Source organism: Aethalodelphis obliquidens, unplaced genomic scaffold (genome assembly GCF_003676395.1).
Source record: "Aethalodelphis obliquidens isolate GAN/ISIS:26980383/991018 unplaced genomic scaffold, ASM367639v1 scaffold4, whole genome shotgun sequence".
NCBI lineage: Eukaryota > Metazoa > Chordata > Mammalia > Artiodactyla > Delphinidae > Aethalodelphis > Aethalodelphis obliquidens.
In genome coordinates, this window is record NW_020837948.1 from 5,407,954 (window position 1) to 5,434,486 (window position 26,533).

The 26,533-nt window shown below is 48.5% G+C and overlaps 1 protein-coding gene across 1 annotated transcript in view; it reads right to left on the reverse strand.

The window, feature by feature from the left end:
* Positions 1 to 7,276: 7,276 nt before the first annotated feature.
* Positions 7,277 to 26,533, reverse strand: part of CATSPER3 (cation channel sperm associated 3) — a 43,589-nt gene continuing 24,332 nt past the window's right edge. Inside the window, exons 4-8 of the mRNA XM_027097071.1 lie at positions 14,302 to 14,484; positions 13,459 to 13,599; positions 12,983 to 13,102; positions 11,931 to 12,088; positions 7,277 to 11,090 (exon numbers count right to left, since the gene is read on the reverse strand). Coding sequence (XP_026952872.1) covers positions 10,985 to 11,090; positions 11,931 to 12,088; positions 12,983 to 13,102; positions 13,459 to 13,599; positions 14,302 to 14,484 — 708 coding nt within the window. The 3' untranslated portion in view covers positions 7,277 to 10,984. The remainder of the gene's footprint in view (positions 11,091 to 11,930; positions 12,089 to 12,982; positions 13,103 to 13,458; positions 13,600 to 14,301; positions 14,485 to 26,533) is intronic.

Here is a 26,533-nt window from a genome sequence, read left to right on the forward strand (position 1 = left end):
TGGCAGCTCCTGGCGCTGCTTTTAAAAGTGTATCTGAACAACAACAACAAAAATTCAAAAATGGGCAAAGAACTTTGAACAGACATTTCCCCAAAGAAGACAAATGGCCAATAAACACACGAAAAGATGCTCAACATCACTAGTTGTTAGGGAAATGCAAATCAAAACCACAATGAGATACCACTACACATCCATTACGACGGCTCTTACCAAAAGAGCAGAAAATAACAAGTGTTGGTAAGGATGTGGAGAAATTAGAACCCTTGTGCATTGCTGGTAGGAATGTAAAATGGTGCCGCTGTGGAAAACAGTATGGTGATTCCCTAAAAAAAAATAAACAGAATTATTATATTATCCAGAAATTCCACTTCTGGGTACATACCGAAAAGAAACAAAAGCAGGGACTCAAACACATATTTGTACACCCATGTTCATAGCAGCATCATTGACAATAGCCTAAAGGTAGGAGCAACCCATGCCCATCAACAGATGAATAAACAAAATGTGGTATGTACATTCAGCCTTGAAACAGAAGGAAATTCTGACAGACCCTACTACATGGATGAACCTTGAAGACATTATGCTACATGAAATTGGCCAGACACAAAAGAACAAACATTGTATGATTGCACTTGTATGAGGTACCTGGAATAGGCAAGCTCATACAGACAGAAAGCAGGATGGTGGTTGCCAGGGGCAGGGAGGAGAGGGAAATGGGGAGCTAGTGTTTAATGGGTACAGAGCTTCATTTGGGGATGATGAAAACGTTCTGGAAATGGATGGTGGTGATGGTTGCATAACAATATGAATGTGCTTAATGTCACTGAACTGTGCACTTTAAAAAGGTTAAAATGGTAAATTTCATGTTATGTGCATTTTATCACACTTAAAAAAAATGTATATCTGTGTCTATGCCTCTACCTTATCCAGAGAGGCATTCAGAGACTGGTGCCCAGGACTCCTGGGGGCTGAACCCACTACCAGAGCTGGGGTGGTGCTTGCTGGAAAACCTTTCCTTGCCGCCCTCTTCAACTGGTACCCTTTGAGGCCCCAGTTACAGCTGAACCCCCTTGTGGCCCTCACCCCATCCTCCATCCCTCTGTGCAGCATAGCAGTGGGACCCCATTAAGGACACGTCCCCTACTGAGTGTCTACTATATGGCCAAGAGAAAGTAAATGGGGCCGATGACTTCTCTATAAGTTTAGCATAAAATTAAATAATAGGTTTGCCATTGCCTTTTTTTAAAAACTGAGTTTCTTCGTCAAAACACTAAACAAGGCAAGCTACAGAACATTATATAAGCACGGTACCATTTTTATTTTTACACATGTACAGAGAAATTTCTGGATGTGTTAACAAAGTGTTAACACCAGCTACCTCTGGGTGGTGGGAAATAAGGGATTTTTTTTTTTCATTTTTCCTTTCCAAGTTTTTTGCACTAAGCATGTATTACTTTTGTCATGATGGAATGAAACATCAAATATTATTTTAAAAATGCAAAGAACTGCGATCTGCAGGACAGGGAGTGGCCTTCTGCCTACAGGTCCCTGTCCTCACCCCAGAGGGGTCATTCATCACCTCCCTGGGATGATGTGTCAACCCCCAGGATTCAGCCTCGTGCTGGGGGCAGGCAGTGTGACAGGTGGTGTCAAGTAAACCTTTACAGATTTTTATAGAAGTGAAATTTTTGTTTTCAAATACTTTCTTCTTTAAACAGATGCCAAATTAGTAGGTGCCAAGAGGAGTGTTCAGAGAGAAGAAGAATTTGTAATGCTCTTGTATATTGCAAAGCAGAGAGAACTCAGTTTAAAAACGGCTCTCGTAAGCAGTAAGGGTGCCCATCCCTGTCCCCTTTGTCCCCTCGCTGCCTCCCCCAGCCCCGCCCTCCTAATCCTCCAACTCAGCAACCTATTTACACTCTTACCTTGCTTTCACACACACACGTGCACCCACACGCGTGCACACACACACTGTGTGTGCCGGCCAGCCAGCGTGATCATGGAATCTTTATTAAAGAGGTCCAAATTACCGAGGTTTTACTGCACTACTAAAAATAGTCATGCTTACTTAGCCTGTTTAATAAGCACACCATTTCTGATTTTTCTGCCTGAGTAAACTGAAACATCATTCCAGAAATACGTTTTTACTGAAAAAAGAAAGCTTGATTTTTCCTTCCCTGTTCATACAGTTTTCTCCCTCTTTCCCTTTCTGCCTCCTCTCTCCATCCCCTGTGTCCCCCTCAGCTCCCACCCTTCTCTTTTTGAAATTTCAAAACATAGAGGGGAAAGTAACAGTAATTTGGACTTGGCTTTTACGCAAAATGGACCAATTTTTTTTAAGTGTTGGTAATTTGTCCCGAAAATGGATATAGGGAGTTGGGCTGGAAAAGCTTTGAAGAATGGGGTTTTATGAGTGGAAAATGAGGCCTGAGTGTGCGGGAATGTGAGCTGCACCTCCCTCTGTGCCTGGGACAGTGCGGCACGTGTGATAATCGGGGCTGAGAGCACCATTACCGCCATTATCACATTATATTATTAGTATTCATCAGAATCAGACAAAGCACATTAACCCATTTAATTGAACAAAGGGCTTAACGCCCCAGTGACTTCACGGAAAGTGCTTGGCAAACCCTCCAAGACACTGCAGCCACAAAGCAGCCGGCCACTTTGCCGTTTGCCAGGCGGTGGCGGGGCCAGCAAGGGTTTCCCCAAACCGTTCCCACTGTGGCCTCGCTGGGAACTTTCCAGGACACACTGGAATGGACGCTGATCCCCACCCTTACTCCAGCCTTTTCATGCACACACCTCTCTTCCTCTGAGTAGACATGATCTAATAAAGGCTATATTTGGACAAAACACACACAAACACACACACACACACACACACACACACACACACGCACTCACACAAGACAGTGTGGCCAAGGACCCTCCCTCCATCTCCCAAACTAGCACTCCTGCTGAGTCTCGGAAGCTGGTCCTGAGGACAGGCACACACAGTTCATGGCTTCTCCTGAGCTTGGTGCCCACGCCTCCAAAGCTTCTTGCTTCTTCCTCAGTCTCCACTGAGGCCACCCCCGGGCAGCCCCCCAGGCTCACAGAGACTGGCCCAGCCCATCAAGGCAAGGATACCCACTGAGCCTTGGCTGGGGGAGGTGCCCGGGAGAGGCCAGGCCTCCTCTGGATTCTAGCCCCTGGGCTGGGCTCCTCCCCGGGGCCTGGCTGTCCCTTCCCGGAGCCCGAGTTTCCTCTTCTGTCAGTGGGCACTGGGTCTGCCTGCTTGCCTCTTGGGGTTTGCTGTCAGGGTTTGAAGAGACCATGGACGCAAACAGTATGTAAGGCTTTCAGGTGTGCTGTTGCTTCAGAGGCACAAAATTGTCCTTTATCATCTCACTGACCTCCTGCTACTGGAGAATCTCTGAGTGGGAAAGCTCTTCCTTGGTCAACATGCCCAGCCTCCTCCCCTCCAGATTCCCCCACAATGCTCCTGCCAGCTGGCCCACAGGGAAATATCTCACTTTATGTCACTGGGGACAGTGGCACTCCCAAGGCCTCAGCAGGGATGTTGCACTGCCCCAGATCCTCCACTGGGTCAGGAGCTACCACTTGAGTGAGATGGCATCACCCTCCCACCCTGAAATCCATCTCCACTGGGTCTGGGGCAGCAAGGCACAAGAAGGCCCCACGACAGGCCCAGCCCTGCCAACCTCTGGGGGGATGAGAACCAGAGACAAGTACGTCACAGAGGTTAAGAGTGTGGGCTCTAGAGTTAGACAGAGCCTGGGTTCTACTCAGAGCCGTACCACTTACTGCCACATAACCTCTCTAAGCCTCAGTTTCCTCATCTGTACAATGGGGATAAATGTGAAAAGCTATGTGCAGTGTTTGGCACTGTGCCTGTGACATGATAGGCTCAAAATAACTCCTGGGCCTCTGCTGCCTGCTTTCTCCCTCCCCCATCAGGACTCTAATGCTGGCAGATGTCAGTCTATCCGTCACTGGCATCCAGGTATTACAGCATAACCTCTCAGTTCACGGCCCTCGTCCTGGTTCTTGAGGAATTATGGTCTGATTTAAGGTCAGTTATGAAAGTTCAAGGGTGAGAGTATGAAAAAGGAGATATCAAGGCTAACCGGAGCAATCTGGGAAGGCTTCCTGTTAGAGGGGGCCTAATGCTGAGTCTTGAAGGACAGGCAGATGGGAATGGGTACGCAGGAGTGGAGGTGAGAATGAGCTGGGCAAAGGGGAGCCCTGGAAGCTATGGGGAGAGGAAGGGGGAGACAGAATAGAGAAGTCTTAAATGCCAGGTGAGGGGGAGCAGGTCATTCTCAGAGAGGAAGCAAGAATCAAATCTGGCCAGGTCACTGCCCTGCTTCCAAATTGCCAAGCTGCGGTACTCAGGATCATACTCAATGTACTTCCCCAATCTCCCCACCACCTAGCCCATACTGCAGGCTGTGGCCACACCAGCTTCGCAGCTCCCACCCTCTTTCTTTTGTGCCTGTGGTTCCTTCTGCCTGGAATGCCCTTCCACCTACCACAGGCACAGCTGTGCATGCACATGCATGCACACCCACGCACACACACCCACGCACACTGCTTAACTTTTTTTTTTTTTTTTTTTTTTTTGGCTACACCGTGTAGCATGCAGGATCTTAGTTCCCGACCAGGGATCGAATGCGGGCCCCGGTAGTGAAAGCGCGGAGTTCTAACCACTGACCCGCCAGGGAATTCCCAGCATTTTTTTCAAGATGAAAATTGTATTGTTTCTCCTGATTGTAAAATTCATACTGATTCTTAAAATTCAAAAAGTTCAGAAAAGTGTGAGGACAAAGTCAAGACCACCAAACCACTACTAATATGATGATCCTTCCAGACATCGCTCAGCACACACACGTGCATGTACACATAGGCTACATACACTCACTCACTCGGTGTTACACAAAGGACGGCAGATCACATGCTGCTTCAGAAGCCACTTTTTCAATCACATAATATCAAGAACACCTACTCTTATCAACAAATCACTATTTTAGGGGCCACATGTATGGACTCATACTAATTCAACCAGTCGGCTCACCAATGGGCATTAAGTAATTCCTTGATTTCTTTTGCTGTGTTTCTATCACAACAGGCCACAGTAAACATCCTTATCCCTGCATCTCCGTGCATTTGTCATTTGGCTCTTCAGGATAATTTCATAAGCAGAACTGTTGGGCCATAGGAACACACGCATAAAATCTAAACCACATTGCCTTCTGAAAGAGCCACACCTATCTGCACTGCCAAAGTGAACGGGGGTGCCACCTCCATGCCCTGGCCAATACTAGGTTTCGTCTATCATCCTTGCCACCTGAAAGAGTATCTCACTGCCACTGTGTGTGTAGTTTTATTTATTTCTCACTTTCTTTTTTTTTAAATACAAATGGTGTCACGTATGTACAGTTCTGCACCTGGCTTTTTCCACCTGACACTTCTTTCACACCTTTTCCACTTGCTTATTCAAGAATCAGGTAAAAAGTCACCGACTCAGGTCAAGAACCTCCCAAAGTACCCCCTCTGATGCCCACAGCTTCTCCCCTTGCTGATGAGGTATCAGTGGGTACAGGAGCAGGCAGGGGGCCAGAAAGGTTGGAATACATCATCCCCACCTAGGAAGCCAGCCTCCTGGGCAGCAATGACGAGGCTGGCTTATCCTGCCTGCTGAGCTCACGCCTGCTCAGCACATCCCATCGGCCGGCCAAGCCTGCCTGTGGGCCTGCTTGACTGAAACCCAGGGAAGGGTGACTTCTAAGCCAAACCCCTCTTCTGCCCAAGCTATAATTTCCTGATTAGGTGCCACACACTGATTGCTTCCTGCTGCCCTTTCCATCTCTGGAGCTCCCAGGGCTCCCGAGCCAGGAGCCGCTGGACCAGCAGACTTCAGAGCTTCCACCAGGCAGCAAGAAGGTGCCAGGAAACTGGCTAAATGAGACCCGTCTGAGAGACCACCTTCCCTCCTCCCAGAGGCAGGCCCTGCTCAGGAGGGAATTAGGGCTTGATTCTTAAGGTTCAAAAAATAGCTTTGATAAGAAAAAACAAGGCTGCTGTGAGACAGTAGAGCAGAGGGGTACATGTGTGGTCTGCGTTCAGATACTAACTCTGCCCCCCAGTGATGATCTTGCCAAGTAACAGTCTCTCTGAGCGCCGCTTGCCCACCTATAAGATGAGGATAACAATTCCCTAGAGGACGTTGCACCATATTATAGCAGCAGTTAGAGCCAGACACGCTTGGTTCTTCCCCCTTAGTTATACAGCCTTGGGTAGGTTAATTGCCTCTTTGAACCTCAGTTTTGCCACCTGTTAAATGGGGATAATGAAAGTACCTAAGTGTTGTTATGAGATTCAAATCATGTATGTCAAAGTGTCTTAAACAGAACTACCGATAAAACAGAAGGTGGTATTTTCCACAGCCAAAGAGAACAGGCCATACCTTTGGAGCCTCGGCCTGACCTCTGCTTGGACTCCTCCTTCGCTGGCCCAGCAGCATGTTTTGAAGAGTCTTTTCATCTCATGCCCCAATCCCAGGCATCAAGGCCCCAGTGGGGAAGAAGGGAGTCAAGGGGCAGCTGTGCTCTCAGGACACTGAGCTCTGGGCAGTGGGGTGCCTCTGCTGTGAAAGGTCATTGCCCCATCACCAGTTTACAAAAGTTGGGGTCAACCTCCAGTTTCCTCAGAGTTTTAGAGCAGACTCTTCATCCCCCTATGGCCTCTGCCACCCTTCCTTCTGAGACCTCAGTTTCATTTTGCAAAATGCCAGTCACATTTGGTGCCACCACCCTCAGGGGTACTTCACCTAGAGGCCTCAGATCACAGCTGGGAGCTCAGTCAGTGGTTCGTAAAGCCCTCTAAACATATCCCAATTTTAGCCTAAGAGGTCCTTATTACACACCGCCCCCTTTACGTCACCCAAACATCATGCAGACCCCAAGTGGTTGAATCTCTTCATAGGGCTCCATTTTTAAAAGACACAGTTCAGGGCTTCCCTGGTGGCGCAGTGGTTAAGAATCCGTCTGCCAATGCAGGGGATATGGGTTCGAGCCCTGGTCTGGGAAGATCCCACATGCCGCGGAGCAACTAAGCCCGTGCACCACAACTACTGAGCCCGTGTGCCACAACAACTGAAGCCTGCATGCCTAGAGCCTGTGCTCCGCAACAAGAGGAGCCACTGCAATGAGAAGCCCGTGCACCACAATGAAGATTAGCCTCCGCTCGCCGCAACTAGAGAGAGCCCTTGCGCAGCAACAAAGACCCAACGCAGCCAAAAATAAATAAATTAATTAATTTTTAAAAATAAAAACAAATAAATAAAAGACACAGTTCAGCAACCAAAAATCATCCCTAAATAATTTCCATCATTATTTGCCTCTCTCAAGGAACATCAGTGGGGATCCAGCTGTCACCCTACAAGGATACTTGCTGTCTCCATTTGTCCCCTTTCCATTCTCACCCTCCAGCTGGGTTGGAGCCTCTGTCCAAAGTCTCTGACTCCCAGCCTTGGCTTTTACTTCCTTCCTCCTCCATGTTCCGGCTCCTATCGTGTAGGTCCGATGAGCCTTGCCCATTACCCTGCTTCTCCACAGTGAAGGAGAAGCCAGGAGCCAACCGAGAAAGCACAGATGCTCCCCTTTCCTTCAGCTCTCCAGCCCTGCCTCCCCCATCCCCCCAGGGCTGCATCACACCAAGCCTTAAGTGAAATCAGAGCTAGAACTCGAGGAAGGTGCGGCATGTGGCGGACCAAGCACAGACGAAATTCTTGGTGCAGGGTGTGGGGAAGAGTAGGATGCTCGTGTGTTGGTAACTCTCACCCCATCACACTGAGCTCCTTTCTCCTAATTTCCCAACCCCTGTGACTAGAATCAGCAACAATTACCTCTCCTTTCTGAGTAGCCTAGTTAGGAATTCAGAGCCGTCTCCTCCTGACCTGGGGAAGGGCGGTTCATTGTACAAGGTGTCCTGTCTCACCCACATTTGGGGAAAACATCAAGATGTGCAGTTTCCAGCGTCTCAGTATTGGATTTTTAGGGGCTGTTGGACTGAAGAGGAGCACTTATAGTCTCAGTCCTGCCTGGATTTCCATATTATAGAGACTGCTTCCTGCTGGTGGAATCAACAAGCAGTTTAAAAAAAAACCCAAAATCCAGCCACCTTCCAAACACCTCTAGACTTGGATTCCATATCCTTCTTACAAGAGCTGGGGGAGGGCCTGGGTGTGACCAGAAGACTCAGACCCAGGTCCCGGGTATCCCACTGCAGCCCCAAACCACCCAGCTGGCAGGATGGAGGTGGGCGAGCCATTTGGGGACAGCTCTGCTGGATCCCGACGCTGGGGGAAGGAGGAGGAGGGTCCTGCTTTCCACAGCCAGGCCTGGGCAAGCAGAGCCACTTCTGCCCCAAGCAAATCAATTGAAAGCCTTGGCCAAGCCTGTTTGAGTTGGTGAGAGCCCAAGTGGGAATTCCAATCTGCCAGTGTTTGCTCTGCAGGCAAAGAGAGCCAAACAGGAATGCTGCTCTGGGACTTTACACCAAATATCCAGTGGCTTGTTCTGCCAGCAGTGCTGAGCCAGCCGTCTGCACATCACCCTCTCCCAGCTCCCTGCTCTGTGAAAGCCTTCTGCTTGTGCCCTTAAAGGAAGCTTGCCCTCCCACACCACAGCCCCACAGCCCGTGCCTGGGCTTCCCTGCTGGGACCGGGCCCTGCAGGTGCAACCGGCCATCCCATACCAGCTCCACCTGGACACGCATTCCCCCCTACCCAGCCCCAGGTTCCTGATCTCTGCTTCCTGCTCTCAGCTCCACGCTTTCACCACTCCCACCCCCCCGCCCCAGCCACCTCGTCATTGGCCCAGTCCCTCTCAGCCCCTGATCAGGAAAGCCCACGGCAGCTGGCCTCACAGCAGAGGCAGAGCTGACAGCCAGGAAGCACGAACCATAGTTGACTGTGTCTCTTTTTTTTTTTTTACACTGTCACATGTATTTTATTTGATCTTTATAGCTGAACAGTTTTATCAGTTTTATCAGCCCATTTCTCAGACGAAATAGCTGAGGTTTCAAAAGACCAGACACCTTGCCCGAGGTCGCCTGATTAAGGAATCCAAGTTTCCTGACTCTAAAACCATGGTACTCACTAACTTGCCTCCCTGCAGAAGTTTTTAAATCTTTTGTTCACTCCCAGAGGCCTAGGGCAACTCCCACGATTCCTAGTGACAGCAGGCGGAGATGTTTCCGCATTCCCCCATGCAACACTGGCACATCCAGTGTGGGCAGTTGGCAACGTCTGCTTTATCCCAGTCCTGAATCGGAGCCACTGCCTGAGGCCTGCATCCTGGGCTGACTGGGCTGCACCCACCAGAGCCCCCCCGGAAGCCCCCAGCCAAGAGTCGCCCCCTTCACAGTTAGGTACTGGGTGCACACCCCGCTTACTTCAGGGCCACCTCCCAGGGCACTGGCATGAAGTTCTCTCCACCCGAGGAAGGAGCGAGGCCAGACGCCCTGCCCTCACAGGGCTCCCCCACTGCACGGCGATGGGTCTCACGCTCCAGAGCGATCCTTCTTGGCACCGTTTCACACAGTTCTCAGTTCGGTCCTGAGTGCGATCATTTGCAAATGGAAATGATCTGAGTATCTTAGAAGACACATGCTCTCTGCATTCACACAATTATTGTCACTTCCTCAGGGAAATTTTCTCTCATCCGTTCTGGCCGGATGACTGTCTCCCCTAGATAACCGTGGGCACCAAGAGGGCCAGGACGAGACTGTGGCTTTCTCGTCACAGAACCCCCAGCACCCTGCACAGCTCAGGAAATAGTAGTCGGGTGAATGAAACCACGAGTAAAGGCTTCCACCAGCCCTTGTCCTCTGGCTTCAGGGGTGCCGTCATCCAGGCCTGGAGCCCACGGGACCCCCATGGGACCCTTGTCCAGCCATTCTCAATTCTACATGTTTTCTACTGACCTGACTCCCCAGGGTGGGCCTGGGCACCCAGCTACAGATGCTGGCTTCCCACCCACAGCTCAACCCAGAACTCATGTCTCCTCTAAGAATAGGGCACCGCCAAGGTGACAGGCCTCAAGAACACTCCCCAGAAATGGGAGCAGAGGGGGCACTGCCGGGCCTCTGGTCTGGCCAGTCGGGAGCAAGGGGTACCAGCCACCCTGCCCCACCTGGGCCTTCAGATGGCTCCGTGGTGGCTGGGCCGGGATGGCGCCAGGACCTTGCCAGCTGTGGCAGTCATGTGGCCAGGGACGACACAGAAAAATGCCACCTTTCGAGTAAAGAGTTCTAACTAAAGGGGAGGGAGCAGCCCAAAGCGCCCGATACTGCCACTCCTCTGGCCCCTGCATGAGGTGCCCCCCTGAACTGCACGCCACACAACAGTATCCTTCCAGTCACGGCTGCACCCCTGGGGCACCACCATCACTGTGAGCCTGGGAGAAGCAGAGTAGAACCCCAAAGAGGGGCCTCCAGGGCTCTGGGTGCACAGAGAGAGCTGTAGCTCTGCCAGGTGTGGGCACACACACAAAGATGAGGGCAGCAGAGCTTCCAGGATCAGTAGGGCCACACCAGCTCAAAGGAGCCACGCACTCTTATGGGGCGGCTGGAAGCCCTTCTCGGTCCGGGGTCCTCAGGTGGCTTTCCCAGGAACCCGGTGGGTCCTTGATGCTGGGGTCAAAGGAGGAGAGAGCCAGTGTGGACCCTAGGTGTGTCTTCTGGTCAGGGGGGGCCTTGAGCCTCCCTCTCCCCACTCCCTACTCCCAAGGTCTGGCTGTGTCATGTGAGGGAGGAATCAGACTTCATGGGCATCTACTCAGGCCCAATTCCCAAAGGTGGAGAAATGCCATGATCACAGCAACCGTGAAGAGGCCAACTCAGAAAACCTGTGTTTAGTTGGCGGGACAGGGTGTCACAGCCTGGGAGGCCCTCGGTGCCTGGGTGCCCACACCCACTACTTCTCCTCGACCTTCTCCAAGGACTGGGACTGCTTCCTCTGGGGCAAGTCTTCAAGCATCAGGCTCAGCACGTGCACGATCTCGTAGTACAGCTCCTGAAGCCTGGAAATGGAGGAGGAGAGGAGGCCTGAGCTCACGAGCGGGCTCCATGCCGCCCTGGCCCTGCCCACGGCACTCTCGCACCCGCACGTTCACCACTCCTGGTAGGTGTGGGGTCACGGAAGAGCGAGGACTTCAGAGCCACATAGGGCTGGGCTGGGAGCCCGGCTGTGCCCCTCTACCTGTGGCCCAGGAGTAAAGTCGTTCCACCGCATGTGTCAGGTGGGAGGCAACAGACTCCTGGGCTCGGAGCGAGGTGAGCCCGTGGAGGTGCCCAGACGCTGCCTGGTCCACGCCTGGGCCAACACTGGTCACCCCTAGATCCCCTCCTTTTAGTTCCTCCTGTCTGCGAAGCCCTCAAGGCAGCTTTTGTTGAGAAACCAGGCTAATCGTGCACCTCCCCTTCCTGCAAGTAATGGCCAGAAGGACCCCAGCTAACTCACACTGAGCATAGCCCTGGGCCAGGCCAAGCTCAGAGCTTCACACACATTGCTTCCATAGTCAGCCCCTCCTGTGCCGGGTAGGAAAGGGACAAAGACTTTGCCAAAGTCACACAGCACCAAGCCAGGGGCTTCAGCTTCTGACTTGCCAGCCAGCAGCGTTCTCTCGGCCCTCTGAAAAGTGCTTGGTGAGGAGGGTCTTGGAGAGTCAGAGGAGCCAGTATTTAAAAACAGGTCAGGGTGTGCTGGGGAGGCCAGTGGGTGGAGTCTCCCCCAGCCACAGGCCCGTCCGCACAGCAGCCCAGCCCCTGCACACCGCCAGGAAGGGCCTCGCCCGACCCGCCCTGCACATCAGCCATTGCCCCCCTGGGCCTGGGGCCAGGTCAGCGGAGCTGGGACTGACTTGTAGATGGTAGCATCCTGGTTGTCCAGAGTGGACAAGTAGACATCAATGAAGGGTAGGCTAGTGCCAAAATCACCCAAGACCATGGGGTCAGTGTGCCGCAGGGTCTTCTTAAACTTCTCCACCAGCTCAGTGAAACTTTTGTGGTCAACATTCTTCTAGAGAGGGAAGCATAAAGAGAGCAAGGATGAGGAGGTAGTGACCGGGCTGCAGAGAGACCTGGGGACCCTCCACGTGGGGCCCAGGCAGAGGCCTGACCCTGGCCCCAGGATGAGTCCTGAGTCCAATCACAGTTCACCCCAACCCCTTCTGGGCCTGCACCCCCCTGACTGAGGTCACCTGGTGAGCCACCATCCCTGACGTGAGGACAGGTGACACGGGAAGGAATCGGTGAGAGCCTGAGCGTGGCTCAGCATTTCACCCTGTTCTGGACAAACCTTGGGCACACCGAGACAGGCGGGCATCTCCACCTCAGAGAGGAGGCTGAGGAGGAAGGCACCAGCCACTTGGCGGAGAAAGGGGCAGCATGCTGTTCACGACCCGGCCGAGCACCCCGGCAGCTCAGAGCATTCGGCCGAAAAGAGAGGACGCTCCTCTAGCCCCTCACAGTTGTATCATGCTTGAGAGAAAATCTCCAGCCCACTGTGCTCACTCTTGTTCCAGTTTAGAAACACTGAGGTTAGTAACACCTGTCGCGGCCTCCGTGGCCTCGCCCACTCAGCGGACGGGGACGAAGCCTGCTTGGCACCCAGCGAGTCCTCAGGAACAAGAGTGCTCCAGGCAAAGGGCCCAGCAATGGAGTTTTGCCCATGAAGGAGGGAAATACGATAATCGCAACACTCAACACTTGAAGAGGTCCAGAGAAACATAAAAATACAGAGAATAACGTCTGACTCTGAAAAGTACAGGGGGGGTGAGTAGCTGACTTACCAAATGCCACAGATGCCTAAGGCCACCCGCCCTCCACGCAGGCCCCCAGGCCCATCTTCCTGGCCATTCCTTCAGCCCTGACTGTCCCTCTGCTTGTCCGCCGGCCCGTGGAGACCACCTACCTGCGTCTGCATCAGCTTGCTGACCTCCTCCTGCTGCCCCTTCAAAATCACATGCTTTTCTTCCATGAGTGTCATGTGTCTCTCTAGCATCAGCTCCCGCTCAAACTTTTTGACAGAGTCCTAGAGGGTGGGAGGATGGAGGTGAGATATGGGCTCTCAGTGCGCACCACTCCCGTCTTCCTTCTTCCCCAGTCTCCCACTGCTGCTCCAGCCCCTCAGCAGGAGGATCCCCTCACAGGCCAGCCCCCAGCTCAAGCTGCCAACTGTAGCTGCAGTGACTTCCTAAGCACCTACCCTGCAGGCCACCATCCTGAGGGAGGGAAAATGCAGGGCTCAGGGAAAAGAGTCAGGCTGCGGTAGAGCCTGGTCACCACCCCCCCACTTCAGGAGGGGGATCGCTCAGTGTCCTCCCTTGAGACTTGGCCCATCCGCCTGCCACACTTACCACTCCCCCATCCTTACAAGCACCACCTCACCTCCGTGTGAATGATCATCACACCCACGAACATGCTGAGGAAGACGAAGGAGGCAAGCAAGATGAAGATGATGGTGAATGAACGGCTCAGAGTAAAATTCCGGGCGTCCAGCTGCTGCTGCAGGTCTGTCCAGCCATCGACCTGCTCAGGCAAGGCAGGGTGTGCTGAGCGCCTAGGCCCAGAGCGGCAGGCCTCCTCTCACCCACCGTGGGGAGCCCCAGCCCCACCGAGGAGCAGGCCAGCTTCCTTCCACATCAGCCCTGCGACCGCCCCTAATGCTCTGACTCCAGGGCACACGTGCTGGCCTGGAGCTGCACGGCACCACTGGGTGGGGGCGCTGCTGATCAAGGTGCCCTAAGGGCTCTCCTCCAAAAGGCCTTCCATCCCTCCCCAAAAGACAATGCCTCTCTACCAGGCCCTCCTTTGGAGAGACCCCAATCCTTCCAGAGTCCAGCAGAATCTAGACTCTGAGACTTGGGCTTTGCAGGCTTCTCCTGGGTGGCTTTGTGACAGCCTGTTCCCAAAAAGGCTCTGTGACATGGGTTTCCCTTCTAAATTCAACTTAATCTGAATGAATTGTCTTTTGAAAACTTTTTGAAAGTTTTACACCCCTGTGGGACAAATAAGAATGCTCTAGGGAGTCACAAGATTAGAGATAATCTTGTGGCCAGGGCACTGGCCTATCCTTAGTCCTAGGAGGCCAGCCCCCAGCTTCCCCAGACCAGCTAAGTGTCTGAACATGGAAAAGGCCCCCAAGTGAGGCCCAGCATGTCCACACGCCCACACCAGCTGCCAGTCCCTTCTCAAGTCCCCTGCCCCTACCGCGGCTCCCAAACACGGTACCGTGGCCAAGCTGAAGAGGGTAAAGAAGGCCAGAGCCAGGTTCCCCCAGTTATTCAGGTCAGCACTCTCTGGAACTCCAAATAGGCAGAAGCCCAGGACAGCGAAGACGTACATCAGGACGAAGAGCAGGACGAGCACGGAGGCCACGGTGCAGGCTGTCTGCCCCATGGCGCTGATGAGTGTCTGCAAGGCACAGACACTGGGGCTAGGCCAGGCTGCAAGGCTGGGTTGGACTCAGAGGACAGGGGTCCAGCCCGTCCCGACACCAGCTGCCCCAGAATCCAGTGCCTTGCCTGGCACACAGCAGATGCTCCATAAATGGCTGGATGAATGAATGAGTGAATGAATGGGAACTGTGCCCAGACTGAGGGCTGGACCAACCTAAGAGTGGTTCATCAATGCCTGGCATCCACGCTCAGTTGCCCATGGGTGGATCGCCCGTGGTGTCCCAGATCTCGTGCAGTCTCCCTATCAGCACCACTAAGCACTCCACTTGAACCCCAGCCTGCCTCTGTGGTCATCCTAAGGTGCCCTGCTCCCACCCCTCAGCTGGGCGCCAGCCCTGAATGCTCTTCCAGGCCAAGGAGGAGTATGGGAACTACCCTGGGAGTGGGAATGAAGAAGGCTGAGAGGAATAGGACTTCTCAATTCTTCTGGGCCCCATTTCACAGGCAGGTCTCCACCTTGGGACCTCAGTCTTCCCCCATGAGATGGGTGTTTGTCTTATCTCCCATGCCTCATCGTTCCTTCTCCATGCCCTGGAGTCTTGCTTATACGTGTTCAGCTACCTTGATACTGTCACAGATACCATGTCAAGGTAGGAAGATGTTCCCATTTCAAGATGCAGGATCAGAGGCTCAAAGAAGCAAAATGCCTTGGTCACAGTCACACTCTGCTAGAACGGCAGAGCGGGAACACATTCTCCAGCCCCTTGCCTTGAGCCACCACAGTCAACCACAAAAGCACCTCTTTCTAAGCCAAGATACTATGTATTGACTTAGCAGTAGGAAAGGAGGTACTGGTGGAGCTGGGACACAGGACAGTGACGTTTTGACAGTCTGGGGTAAAGTGCAAAACAGAGAGACAACCCAGGAGCACTGGGGCTGCCCTGCATGTGGACCACTTTGGCAGCTGCCTGCAAGGGTGAATGCACACCCGACGCCCCCCCTCCCCTCCTTGAGGGAAGAAAAATCAGTGTTAAGGGATTAATTCCAAAAGAACTGAGCTGTAAAAAAATTGCCTCCAATCCTGCAAGAGAGACAGAACTTCTTTCCCAAGACTGCTAAGACTGAAGAGGTAAGAACTCATGAAAAAGGCTGCAATGGGACACAGTCTGCAGGTGACATCTTCAGGGTGCGGAGGGGCAGGGCCACGTGGAAGAACCTGAGGTACCTTGGAAGGATGAGGGAGAGGCCCCGGTTGGGTCTCCCACTTCCAGGCTAGTGCACAGGCCCAGTGCCACCCAAGGTCAAAGCCAAGCAGCCTCGAGAACAGCCGTGCAGCAAAAGACACGCTCTCTGGAAGCCTGTGTGGGACCGACTCCTGACCGCTGGTCTTGGCCACGTTCTTCAAGCACTATCCAGACAGGCCCCATTATTCTGCAGTCTAGAAGGTTCAGAAATCTAGTCCCAGGAATGAGCCTCCAAGGTGGGAGAGCTGACTCCAGGATGTTGGACCACCAGAGAACTCCCAGCCCCATGGAATATTAATCGGTGAGAGCTCTCCCAGAGGTCTCCACCCCAACACTATGACCCGACTCCACCCAAGGGCCAGCAAGCTCCAATGCTGGACGCCTCATGCCAAACAACTGGCAAGACAGGAACACAACCCCACCCACTAGCAGTCAGGCTGCCTAACGTCATACTAAGTTCACAGACACCCCAAAACACACCACCAGATGCAGCACTGCCCATCAGAGGGGCAAGATACAGCCCCACCCACCAGAACACAAGCACCAGTCACCCCCACCAGGAAGCCTACACAAGCCACTGGACCAACCTCACCCACTGGGGGCAGACAACAGAAGTAAAAGGAACTACGATCCTGCAGCCTGCATAAAGGAGACCCCAAACACAGTAAGTTAAACAAAATGAGAAGACAGAGAAATATGCATCAGATGAGGAGCAAGGTAAAAACCCATCAGACCTAACAAATGAAGAGGAGACAGGCAGTCTACCTGAAAAAGAATTCAGAGTAACGATAGTAAAGATGATCCAAAGTCTTGGAAATAGAATAGAGAAAACACAAGAAACGTTTAACAAGGAGCTAGAGCTAAAGAGCAAACAAACAGTGATGAACAACACAGTAATAGAATTTAAAAATACTCTAGAAGGAATCAATAGCAGAATAACTGAGACAGAAGAACGGATGAGTGACCTGGAAGATAAAATAGTGGAAATAACTAATGCAGAGCAGAATAAAGAAAAAAGAATGAAAAGAACTGAGGACAGTCTCAGAGACCTCAGGGACAACATTAAACACACCAACATTTGAAGTATAGGGGTCCAAGAAGGAGAAAGAAAGGGTCTAAGAAAATACTTGAAGAGATTACAGTCGAAAACTTCCACAACATGGGAAAGGAAATAGTCAATCAAATCCAGGAAGCGCAGAGAGTCCCTTACAGGATAAACCCAAGGAGAAACACGCCAAGACACATATTAATCAAACTGTCAAAAATTAAATACAAAGAAAAAATATTAAAAGCAGCAAGGGAAAAGCAACAAATAACATACAAGGGAATCCACATGAGGTTAACAGCTGATCTTTTAGCAGAAACTCTGCAAGCCAGAAGGGAGTGGCAGGACATATTTAAAATGATGAAAGGGAAGAAACTACAACCAAGATTACTCTACCCAGCAAGGATCTCATTCAGATTTGAAGGAGAAATTAAAACATTTACAGACAAGCAAAAGTTAAGAAAACTAAGCACCACCAAACCAGCTCTACAACAAATGCTAAAGGAACTTCTCTAGGCAGGAAACACAAGAGAAGGAAAAGACGTACAATAACAAACCCAAAACAATTAAGAAAATGATAATAGGAACATACATAGCAATAACTACCTTAAATGTAAATGGATTAAATGCCCCCACCAAAAGACATACACTGGCTGAATGGATACAAAAACAAGACCCATTTATACGCTGTCTACAAAAGACCCACTTCAGACCAAGGGACACATACAGACTGAAAGTGAGGGGATGGAAAAAGATGTTCCATGCAAATGGAAATCAAAAGAAAGCTGGAGTAGCAATACTCATATCAGACAAAATAGACTTTAAAATAAACATTATTACAAGAGACAAGGAAGGACACTACATAATGATCAAGGGATCAATCCAAGAAGAAGATATAACAATTGTAAATCTTTATGCACCCAACATAGGAGCACCTCAATACATAAGGCAAATGCTAAGAGCCATAAAAGTGGAAATCAATAGTAACACAATAATAGCAGGGGACTTTAACACCTCACTTATACCAATAGACAGATCATCTAAACAGAAAATAAATAAGGAAACACAAGCTTTAAATGATACATTAGATCAGATGGACTTAATTGATGTTTATAGGACATTCCATCCAGAAACAATAGAATACACTTTCTTCTCAAGTGCACAGGGAACGTTCTCCAGGATAGATCACACCTTGGGTCACAAATCAAGCCTTGGTAAATTTAAGAAAATTGAAATCATATCAAGCATCTTTTCCGACCACAACGCTATGAGACTAGATATCAATTACAGGGAAAAAGACTGTAAAAAATACAAACACATGGAGGTTAAACAGCATGCTACTAAATAACCAAGAGATCACTGAAGAAATCAAACAGGAAATCAAAAACTACCTAGAAACAAATGACAATGAAAACACAATGAAGCAAAACTTATGGGATGCAGCAAAAGCAGTTCTAAGAGGGAAGTTGACAGCAATACAATCCTACCTCAAGAAACAAGAGGGACTTCCCTGGTGAAACAGTGGTTAAGAATCCACCTGCCAATGCAGGGGACACGAGTTTGATCCCTGGTCCGGGAAGATCCCACATGCCACAGAGCAACTAAGCCCCTGTGCCACGCAAGCCACAACTACTAAGCCCTTGGGCCACAACTACTGAAGCCCGTGCGCCTAGATACAGCCCATGCTCCACAACAAGAGAAGCCACTGCCATGAGAAGCCCGTGCACTGCAATGAAGAGTAGCCCCTGCTTGCTGCAACTACAGAAAGACCACGTGCAGGAACAAAGACCAAAAACAGCCAAAAAAAAAAAAAGGAAAGAAAAAGAAACAAGAAAAATCTCAAATAAACAACATAACCTTACACCTAAAGCAGTTAGAGAAAGAACAACAAAAAAAAAACCCCAAAGCTAGCAGAAAGAAAGAAATCATAAATCAGATCAGAAATAAATCAAAAAGAAATGAAGGAAACAATAGCAAAGATTAATAAAACTAAAAGCTGGTTCTTTGGAAGATAAACAAAATGGATAAACCATTAGCCAGACTCATCAGGAAAAAAAGAGAGAAGACTCAAATCAAAATAATTAGAAATGAAAAAGGAGAAGTAACAACTGACACTGCAGAAATACAAAGGATTGTGAGAGACTACTATAAGCAACTATATGCCAGTAGAATGGACAACCTGGAAGAAATGGACAAATTCTTAGAAAAGTACAACCTTCCAAGACTGAATCAGGAAGAAATACAAAATATGAACAGACAGCATTAAATCAGGAGCACTGAAATTGAAACTGTGATTAAAAATCCTCCAACAGGGCTTCCCTGGTGGCGCAGTGGTTGAGAGTCCGCCTGCCAGTGCAGGGGACGCAGGTTCGTGCCCCGGTCTGGGAAGATCCCACGTGCCGCGGAGCGGCTGGGCCCATGAGCCATGGCCGCTGAGCCTGCGTGTCCGGAGCCTGTGCTCCGCAACGGGAGAGGCCACAACAGTGAGAGGACCACGTACCACAAAAAAAAAAAAAAAAAATCCTCCAACAAACAAAAGCCCAGGGCCAGATGGCTTCACAGGTGAATTCTACCAAGCATTTAGAGAAGAGCTAACATGTATCCTTCTAAAACTCTTCCAAAATACTCCCAAACTCATTCTATGAGGCCACCATCACCCTGATACCCAAACCAGACAGAGACACTACAAAAAAAAGAAAATTAAAGACCAATATCACTGATGAATATAGATGCAAAAATCCTCAACAAAATACTAGCAAACAGAATCCAACAATACATTAAAAGGATCATACACCATGATCAAGTGGGATTTATCCCAGAGATACAAGGATTCTTCAATATATGCAAGTCAATCAATGTGATACACCATATTAACAAACTGAAGAATAAAAACCATATGATCATCTCAATAGATGCAGAAAAAAGCTTTTGACAAAATTCAACACTGATTTATGACAAAAACTCTCCAGAAAGTGGGCATAGAGGGAACCTATCTCAACACAATAAAGGTCACATACGACAAACCCACAGCAAACATCATTCTCAATGGTGAGAAACTGAAAGCATTTCCTATAAGATCAAGAACAAGACAAGGATGTCCACTCTCACCACTATTATTCAACATAGTTTTGGAAGTAATGGCCAAGGCAATAGGAGAAGAAAAAGAAATAAAAGGAATACAAATCAGAAAAGAAGGAGTAAAACTGTCACTGTTTGCAGATGACATGATACTATACATAGAGAATCCTAACGATGACACCAGAAAACTACTAGAGCTAATCAATGAATTTGGTGAAGTTGCAGGAAACAAAATTAATGCACAGAAATCTCCTGCATTCCTATACACTGACAATGAAAGATCAGAAAGAGAAATTAAGGAAACAACCCATTCACCATTGCAACAAAAAGAATAAAATACCTAGGAAAAAAACCTACCTAAGGAGGTAAAAGACTTGTACTCAGAAACCTATAAGACACTGATGAAAGAAATCAAAAATGACACAAACAGATGGAGAGATATACCATGTTCTTAGATTGGAAGAATCAATATCGTGAAAATGACTATAATGCCCAAAGCAATCTACAGATTAATGCAATCCCTATCAAATTACCCACGGCATTTTTTACAGAACTAGAAAAAAAAATCGTAAAATTTGTATGGAGGACTTCCCTGGTGGCACAGTGGTTGAGAGTCCACCTGCCGATGCAGGGGACACAGGTTCGTGCCCTGGTCCGGGAAGATCCCACGTGCCACGGAGGGGCTGGGCCCGTGAGCCACGGCCACTGAGCCTGCGCAGTCCGGAGCCTGTGCTCCACAACGGAAGAGGCCACAACAGAGAGAGGCCTGCGTACCACAAAAAAAAAAAAAAAAAAAAAAAAATTTGTAGGGAGACACAAAACATCCCGAATGGCCAAAGCAATCTTGAGGGGAAAAAAAATGGAGCTGGAAGAATCAGACTCCCTGATTTCAGACTATACTACAAAGCTACAGTAATCAAGACAACAAGGCACAAAAACAGGAATATAGATCAACGGAACAGGATAGAAGGCCCAGAGATAAACTCACATACCTATGGTCAACTAATCTATGACAAGGAGGAAAGGATATAAAATGGAGAAAAGACAGTCTCTTCAATAAGTGGTGCTGGGAAAACTGGACAGCTACATGTAAAAGAATGAAATTAGAACACTCCCTAACACCATGCACAAAATAAACTCAAAATGGATTAAAGACCTAAATGTAAGACTGGACATTATAAAAACTCTTAGAGGAAAACATAGGAAGAACACTCTTTGACATAAATCACAACAAGATCTTTTTTTGACCCACCTCTAGAGTAATGGAAATAAAAACGAAAGTAAACAAATGGGACCTAATAAAACTTCAAAGCTTTTGCACAGCAAAGGAAACTATAAACAGGATGAAAAGACAACCCTCAGAATGGGAGAAAATATTTGCAAATGAATCAACAGACAAAAGATTAATCTCCAAAATATATAAACAGCTCATGCAGCTCAATATTAAAAAAACAAACAACCCAATCAAAAAGTGGGCAGAAGACCTAAATAGACATCTCTCCAAAGAAGACATACACATGGCTAAGAGGCACATGAAAAGCTGCTCAACATCACTAATAATTAGAGAAATGCAAATCAAAACTACAATAAGGTATCACCTCACACCGGTCAGAACAGGCATCATTAGAAAATCTATGAACAACAAATGCTGGAGAGGGTGTGGAGAAAAGGGAACCCTCTTGCATTGTTGGTGAGAACGTAAATTGGTACAGCCACTATGGAGAACAGTATGGAGGTGCCTTAAAAAACTAAAAATAGAACTACCATATGACCCAGCAATCCCACTACTGGGCATATACCCTGAGAAAACCATAATTCAAAAAGTCACATGCACCCCAATGTTCATTACAGCACTATTTACAATAGCCAGGTCATGGAAGCAACTTAAATGCCTATCGACAGATGAATGGATAAAGAAGATGTGGTACATATATACAATGGAATATTACTCAGCCATAAAAAGGAACGAAACTGGGTCATTTGTAGAGATGTGGATGGACCTAGAGACTGTCATACAGAGTGAAACAAGTCAAAAAGAGAAAAACAAATATTGTATATTAACGCATATATGTGGAATCTAGAAAAATAGTATAGATGAACCGGTTCGCAAGGCAGATGGAGACACAGATGTAGAGAACAAGTGTATGGACACTAAGGGGGGGAAAGTGGGGGGGCGGTTGTGGTGGGATGAATTGGGAGATTGGGATTGACATATATAAATGAATATGTAAAAAATAGATAACTAATAAGAACCTGCTGTATAAAAAATAAATAAATAAAGTAAAATTTTTTTTAAAACTAAAAATAGAACTACCATATAACCCAGCAATCCCACTGCTGGGCATATACCCTGAGAAAACCATAATTCAAAAAGAGTCATGTACCACAATGTTCACTGCAGCTCTATTTACAATAACCAGGACATGGAAGCAACCTAAGTGTCCATCGACAGATGAATGGCTAAAGAAGATGTGGCACATATATACAATGGAATATTACTCAGCCATAAAAAGAAACAAAATTGAGTTATTTGTACTGAGGTGGATGGACCTAGAGTCTGTCATACAGAGTGAAGTAAGTCAGAAAGAGAAAAACAAGTACCATATGCTAACACATATATATGGAATCTAAAAAAAAAAAAAAAAAGGTTCTGATGAACCTAGGGGCAGGACAGGAATAAAGACGCAGATGTAGAGAATGGACTTGAGGACATGGGGTGGGGAAGGGTAAGCTGGGACGAAGTGAGGGAGTGGCATGGACATATATACACTACCAACTGTAAAATAGATAGCTAGTGGGAAGCAGCCGCATAGCACAGGGAGATCAGCTTGGTGCTTTGTGACCACCTAGAGGGGTGGGATAGGGAGGGTGGGAGGGAGACACAAGAGACAACATATGTATATGTATAGCTGATTCACTTTGTTATAAAGCAGAAACTAACACACTACTGTAAAGCAATTATACTCCAATAAAGATGTTAAAAAAATAAATAAAAATAAAAGACACGTGTATCACAGTGTTCATTGCAGCACTATTTACAATAGCCAGGACATGGAAGCAACCTAAATGTCCATCGACAGATGAATGGATAAAGAAGATGTGGCACATATATATATAATGGAATATTACTCAGCCATAAAAAGGAATGAAATTGAGTTATTTGTATTGAGGTGGATGCACCCAGAGTCTGTCATACAGAGTGAAGTAAGTAAGAAAGAGAAAAACAAATACCGTATGCTAACGCACATATATGGAACTAAAAAATGGTACTGATGAACCTAGCGGCCGGGCAGGAATAAAGACGCAGATGTAGAGAATGGACTTGAGGACAGAGCGGGCGAAAGGGAAGCTGGGATGAAGTGAGAGAGTAGCATTGACATATATACACTACCAAATGTAAAATGGATGGCTAGTGGGAAGATGTTGCATAGCTCAGGGAGATAAGCTCGGTGCTTTGTGATGACCTAGAGGGGTCGGATAGGGAGGGTGGGAGGGAGGCTCAAGAGGGAGGGGATATGGGGGTATATGTATACATATAGCTGATTCACTTTGTTGTGCAGCAGAAACTAACACAACAGTGTAAAGTAATTATACTCCATTAAAGATATAAAAATACATAAATAAATAAACAAATAAAGTTAGTATTAAAAAAAAGAAAGCCCAGAGATAAACCCACGCACATATGGTCACCTTATCTTTGACAAAGGAGGCAAGAATTTACAGTGGAGAAAAGACAGCCTCTTCAATAAGTGGTGCGGGAAAACTGGACAGCTACATGTAAAAGAATGAAATTAGAACACTTCCTAACACCATACACAAAAGTAAAGTCAAAATGAATTAAGGACCTAAATGTAAGGCCAGACACTATAAAACTCTTAGGGGAAAATATTGGCAGAACACTCTATTACATAAATCACAGCTAAATCCTTTGTGACCCACCTCCTAGAGCAATGGAAATAAAAACAAAAATAAACAAATGGGACCTAATGAATCTTAAAAGTTTTTGCACATCAAAGGAAACCAAAAATAAGACAAAAAGACAACCCTCAGAATGGGAGAAAATATTTGGAAACGAAGCAACTGACAAAGGATTAATCTCCAAAATATACAAGTAGCTCATGCAGCTCAATATCAAAAAAACAAACCACCCAGTCCAAAAATGGGTAGAAGCCCTAAATAGACACGTCTCCAAAAAAGATACACAGATTGCCAACAAACACATGAAAGGATGCTCAACATCACTAATCATTAGAGAAATGCAAATCAAAACCACAGTGAGGTATCACTTCACACCAGTCAGAATGGCATCATCAAAAAATCTAGGAAGAATAAGTTCTGGAGAGGGTGTGGAGAAAAGGGGACCCTCCTGCACTGTTGGTGGGAATGTAAATTGATACAGCCACTATGTAGAACAGTATGGACGTTCCTTTAAAAACTAAAAATAGAATTACTATATGACCCAGCAATCCCACTACTGGGCATATACCCTGAGAAAACCATAATTCAAAAAGACACATGCACCCCAATGTTCATTGCAGCACTATTTACAATAGCCAGGACATGGAAGCAACCTAAATGTCCATTGACAGATGAATGGATAAAGAAGATGTGGCACATATATACAATGGAATATTACTCAGCCATAAAAAGGAATGAAATTGAGTTATTTGTAGTGAGGTGGATGGACCTAGAGACTGTCATACAGGGTGAAGTAACTCAAAAAGAGTAAAACAAATACCGTATGCTAAAACATATATTTGGAATCTAGAAAAATCATACTGATGAACCTAGTGGCAGGGCAGGAATAAAGATGCAGATGTAGAGAACGGACTTGAGGACACAGTGGGGGAAAGGGAGGCTGGGATGTAGTGAGAGAGTGGCATGGACATATATACACTACCAAATGTATAACAGATAGCTAGTGGGAAGCAGCTGCATAGAACAGGGAGATCAGCTCGGTGCTTTGTGACCACCTAAAGGGGTGGGGTAGGGAGGGTGGAAGGGAGGCACAAGAGGGAGGGGATATGGGGATACATGTATAGCTGATTCGCTTTGTTGTACAGCAGAAACTAACACAACATTGTAAAGCAGTTATACTCTAATAAAGATGTATAAAAAAAAAAAAAAGAAATCTAGTCCCATGGATGTTTACCCAGATCCCCATAGGCTGGTAGCTCCTTCCCTGAGGAAGTCCTGCACTTTCTAGACCTACAGCCTGGCCCCCAGTAGATGCCTGATTCTGAATTCCCAAATTCTTTGGGGAAGCAACTCCTAGCCCCCAGTTCAGCTGTCCTGGGCTCTGAGTCACGCTAGGGCTGCCCTCCTGGCCTTGGGGCATCCTGGGCATGGAGAGGACCTCTTGTCAGGGCAGGTACTCGGGCCCTGCCGCTCTGATGGGTGGCAAGTGATGCACCCCAAAGAGGAGCAGGCAGGGAGGGAGGCGAGGCTGATGCTCTCACTTGCAGCCCAGTGTCTGAAGGTGGTTCTTCAGGCTGAAATGCAGATGAACAAGGACAGTGTGGCCCTTGGTTGCCCAGCTAACAGAGCTTCTCTGTGTAAAAAACAGCAAGGAACTATTTCTTCATGGTGCAGGTTTATTGCCATGAGGTGGAAAGCAGAATGTCATCTTAATTCATCAGGGAACAGGAGTCAAGAATGTGCCAGAGTGCCAGCTCTGGGCACTGAGCTGCAGCTCTGTTAGAGCCTCATCTAGACCTCAATGAATATAAATCAGCACAGAGGTGCAAGGCTCCACCGTTGGCACCTCCAGCTCCCCTGGCCAGCTGGCCAGGCTGGTGTACAGAGGGCATGTAATCCAGAGTCACTCTGGGGGTCCAGGGACATCCCCAAACCCATAGAAGAGCTACAACCAGGGGGTCTGATGGTTCCCCAGGGAACAACTTTTGGATACAAGGCTCTGCTTAATGACAGAAAGACCTTGGGGTCAAACATGGACTGTATGCGTATGAACATGCTGTGTTTGCGTGCCCTTGGGTATCTGCGTGACCACATGGACCAAAGGCCACGCAGAGGCCTTCGGTCACCAAGCAAGCCAGGCTGAGCTCTGGGATAGGCCTTGGCCAGTGGAGAGGGCTGTGTGCCCTTCACTGGATCCCTGGGCTATCCCTGCTGGGCACCAAGACCCTGGCACCTCCAGGCCTTCCCCGCTGACCAGGCTGCCACAACACAATGCACTCAACAGGTGGCTCGTGCCCTCAGCCTCACAAGGGACAATCTGGGTCACTGCCCCTCCCCCCACTCCCCAAGATGGAAGCCCCTCCTGCCACCAGTCCTTTCTGCTTCCTCCTCCCTGCACAGCCCTGGACTTCCTTTCCCTCAGCCCACCACCATCACCACCTTCCTCTCATGACTCCCGCAGGTCTCTGGCACCTTCATTCCACAGTGATCTCTCTCCTGGCCTTCCCTGTAAACCCTCTCTTGCCTGAGGACGTCGCTCCCCAGCAGCCCTCTAGAGGGAGGCTGCTCATCCTCCACTCACCTGATTCAGGAGGCCATCCCCTACTTTATCCTCGGAGCCCCAGCCTCCATGGGCAAAGCCCCTGCCTCTGGGCAGGGCCAACCTTCCACCTTCCCACACCCTGTTGCATCTTGGAATGGCTCCACCCCACCCTGCTCTCATCCTGGGGGCCTTCAGCATCTCTGTGGACATCCACCAATCCCCAGGCCTCTTCGTCCCT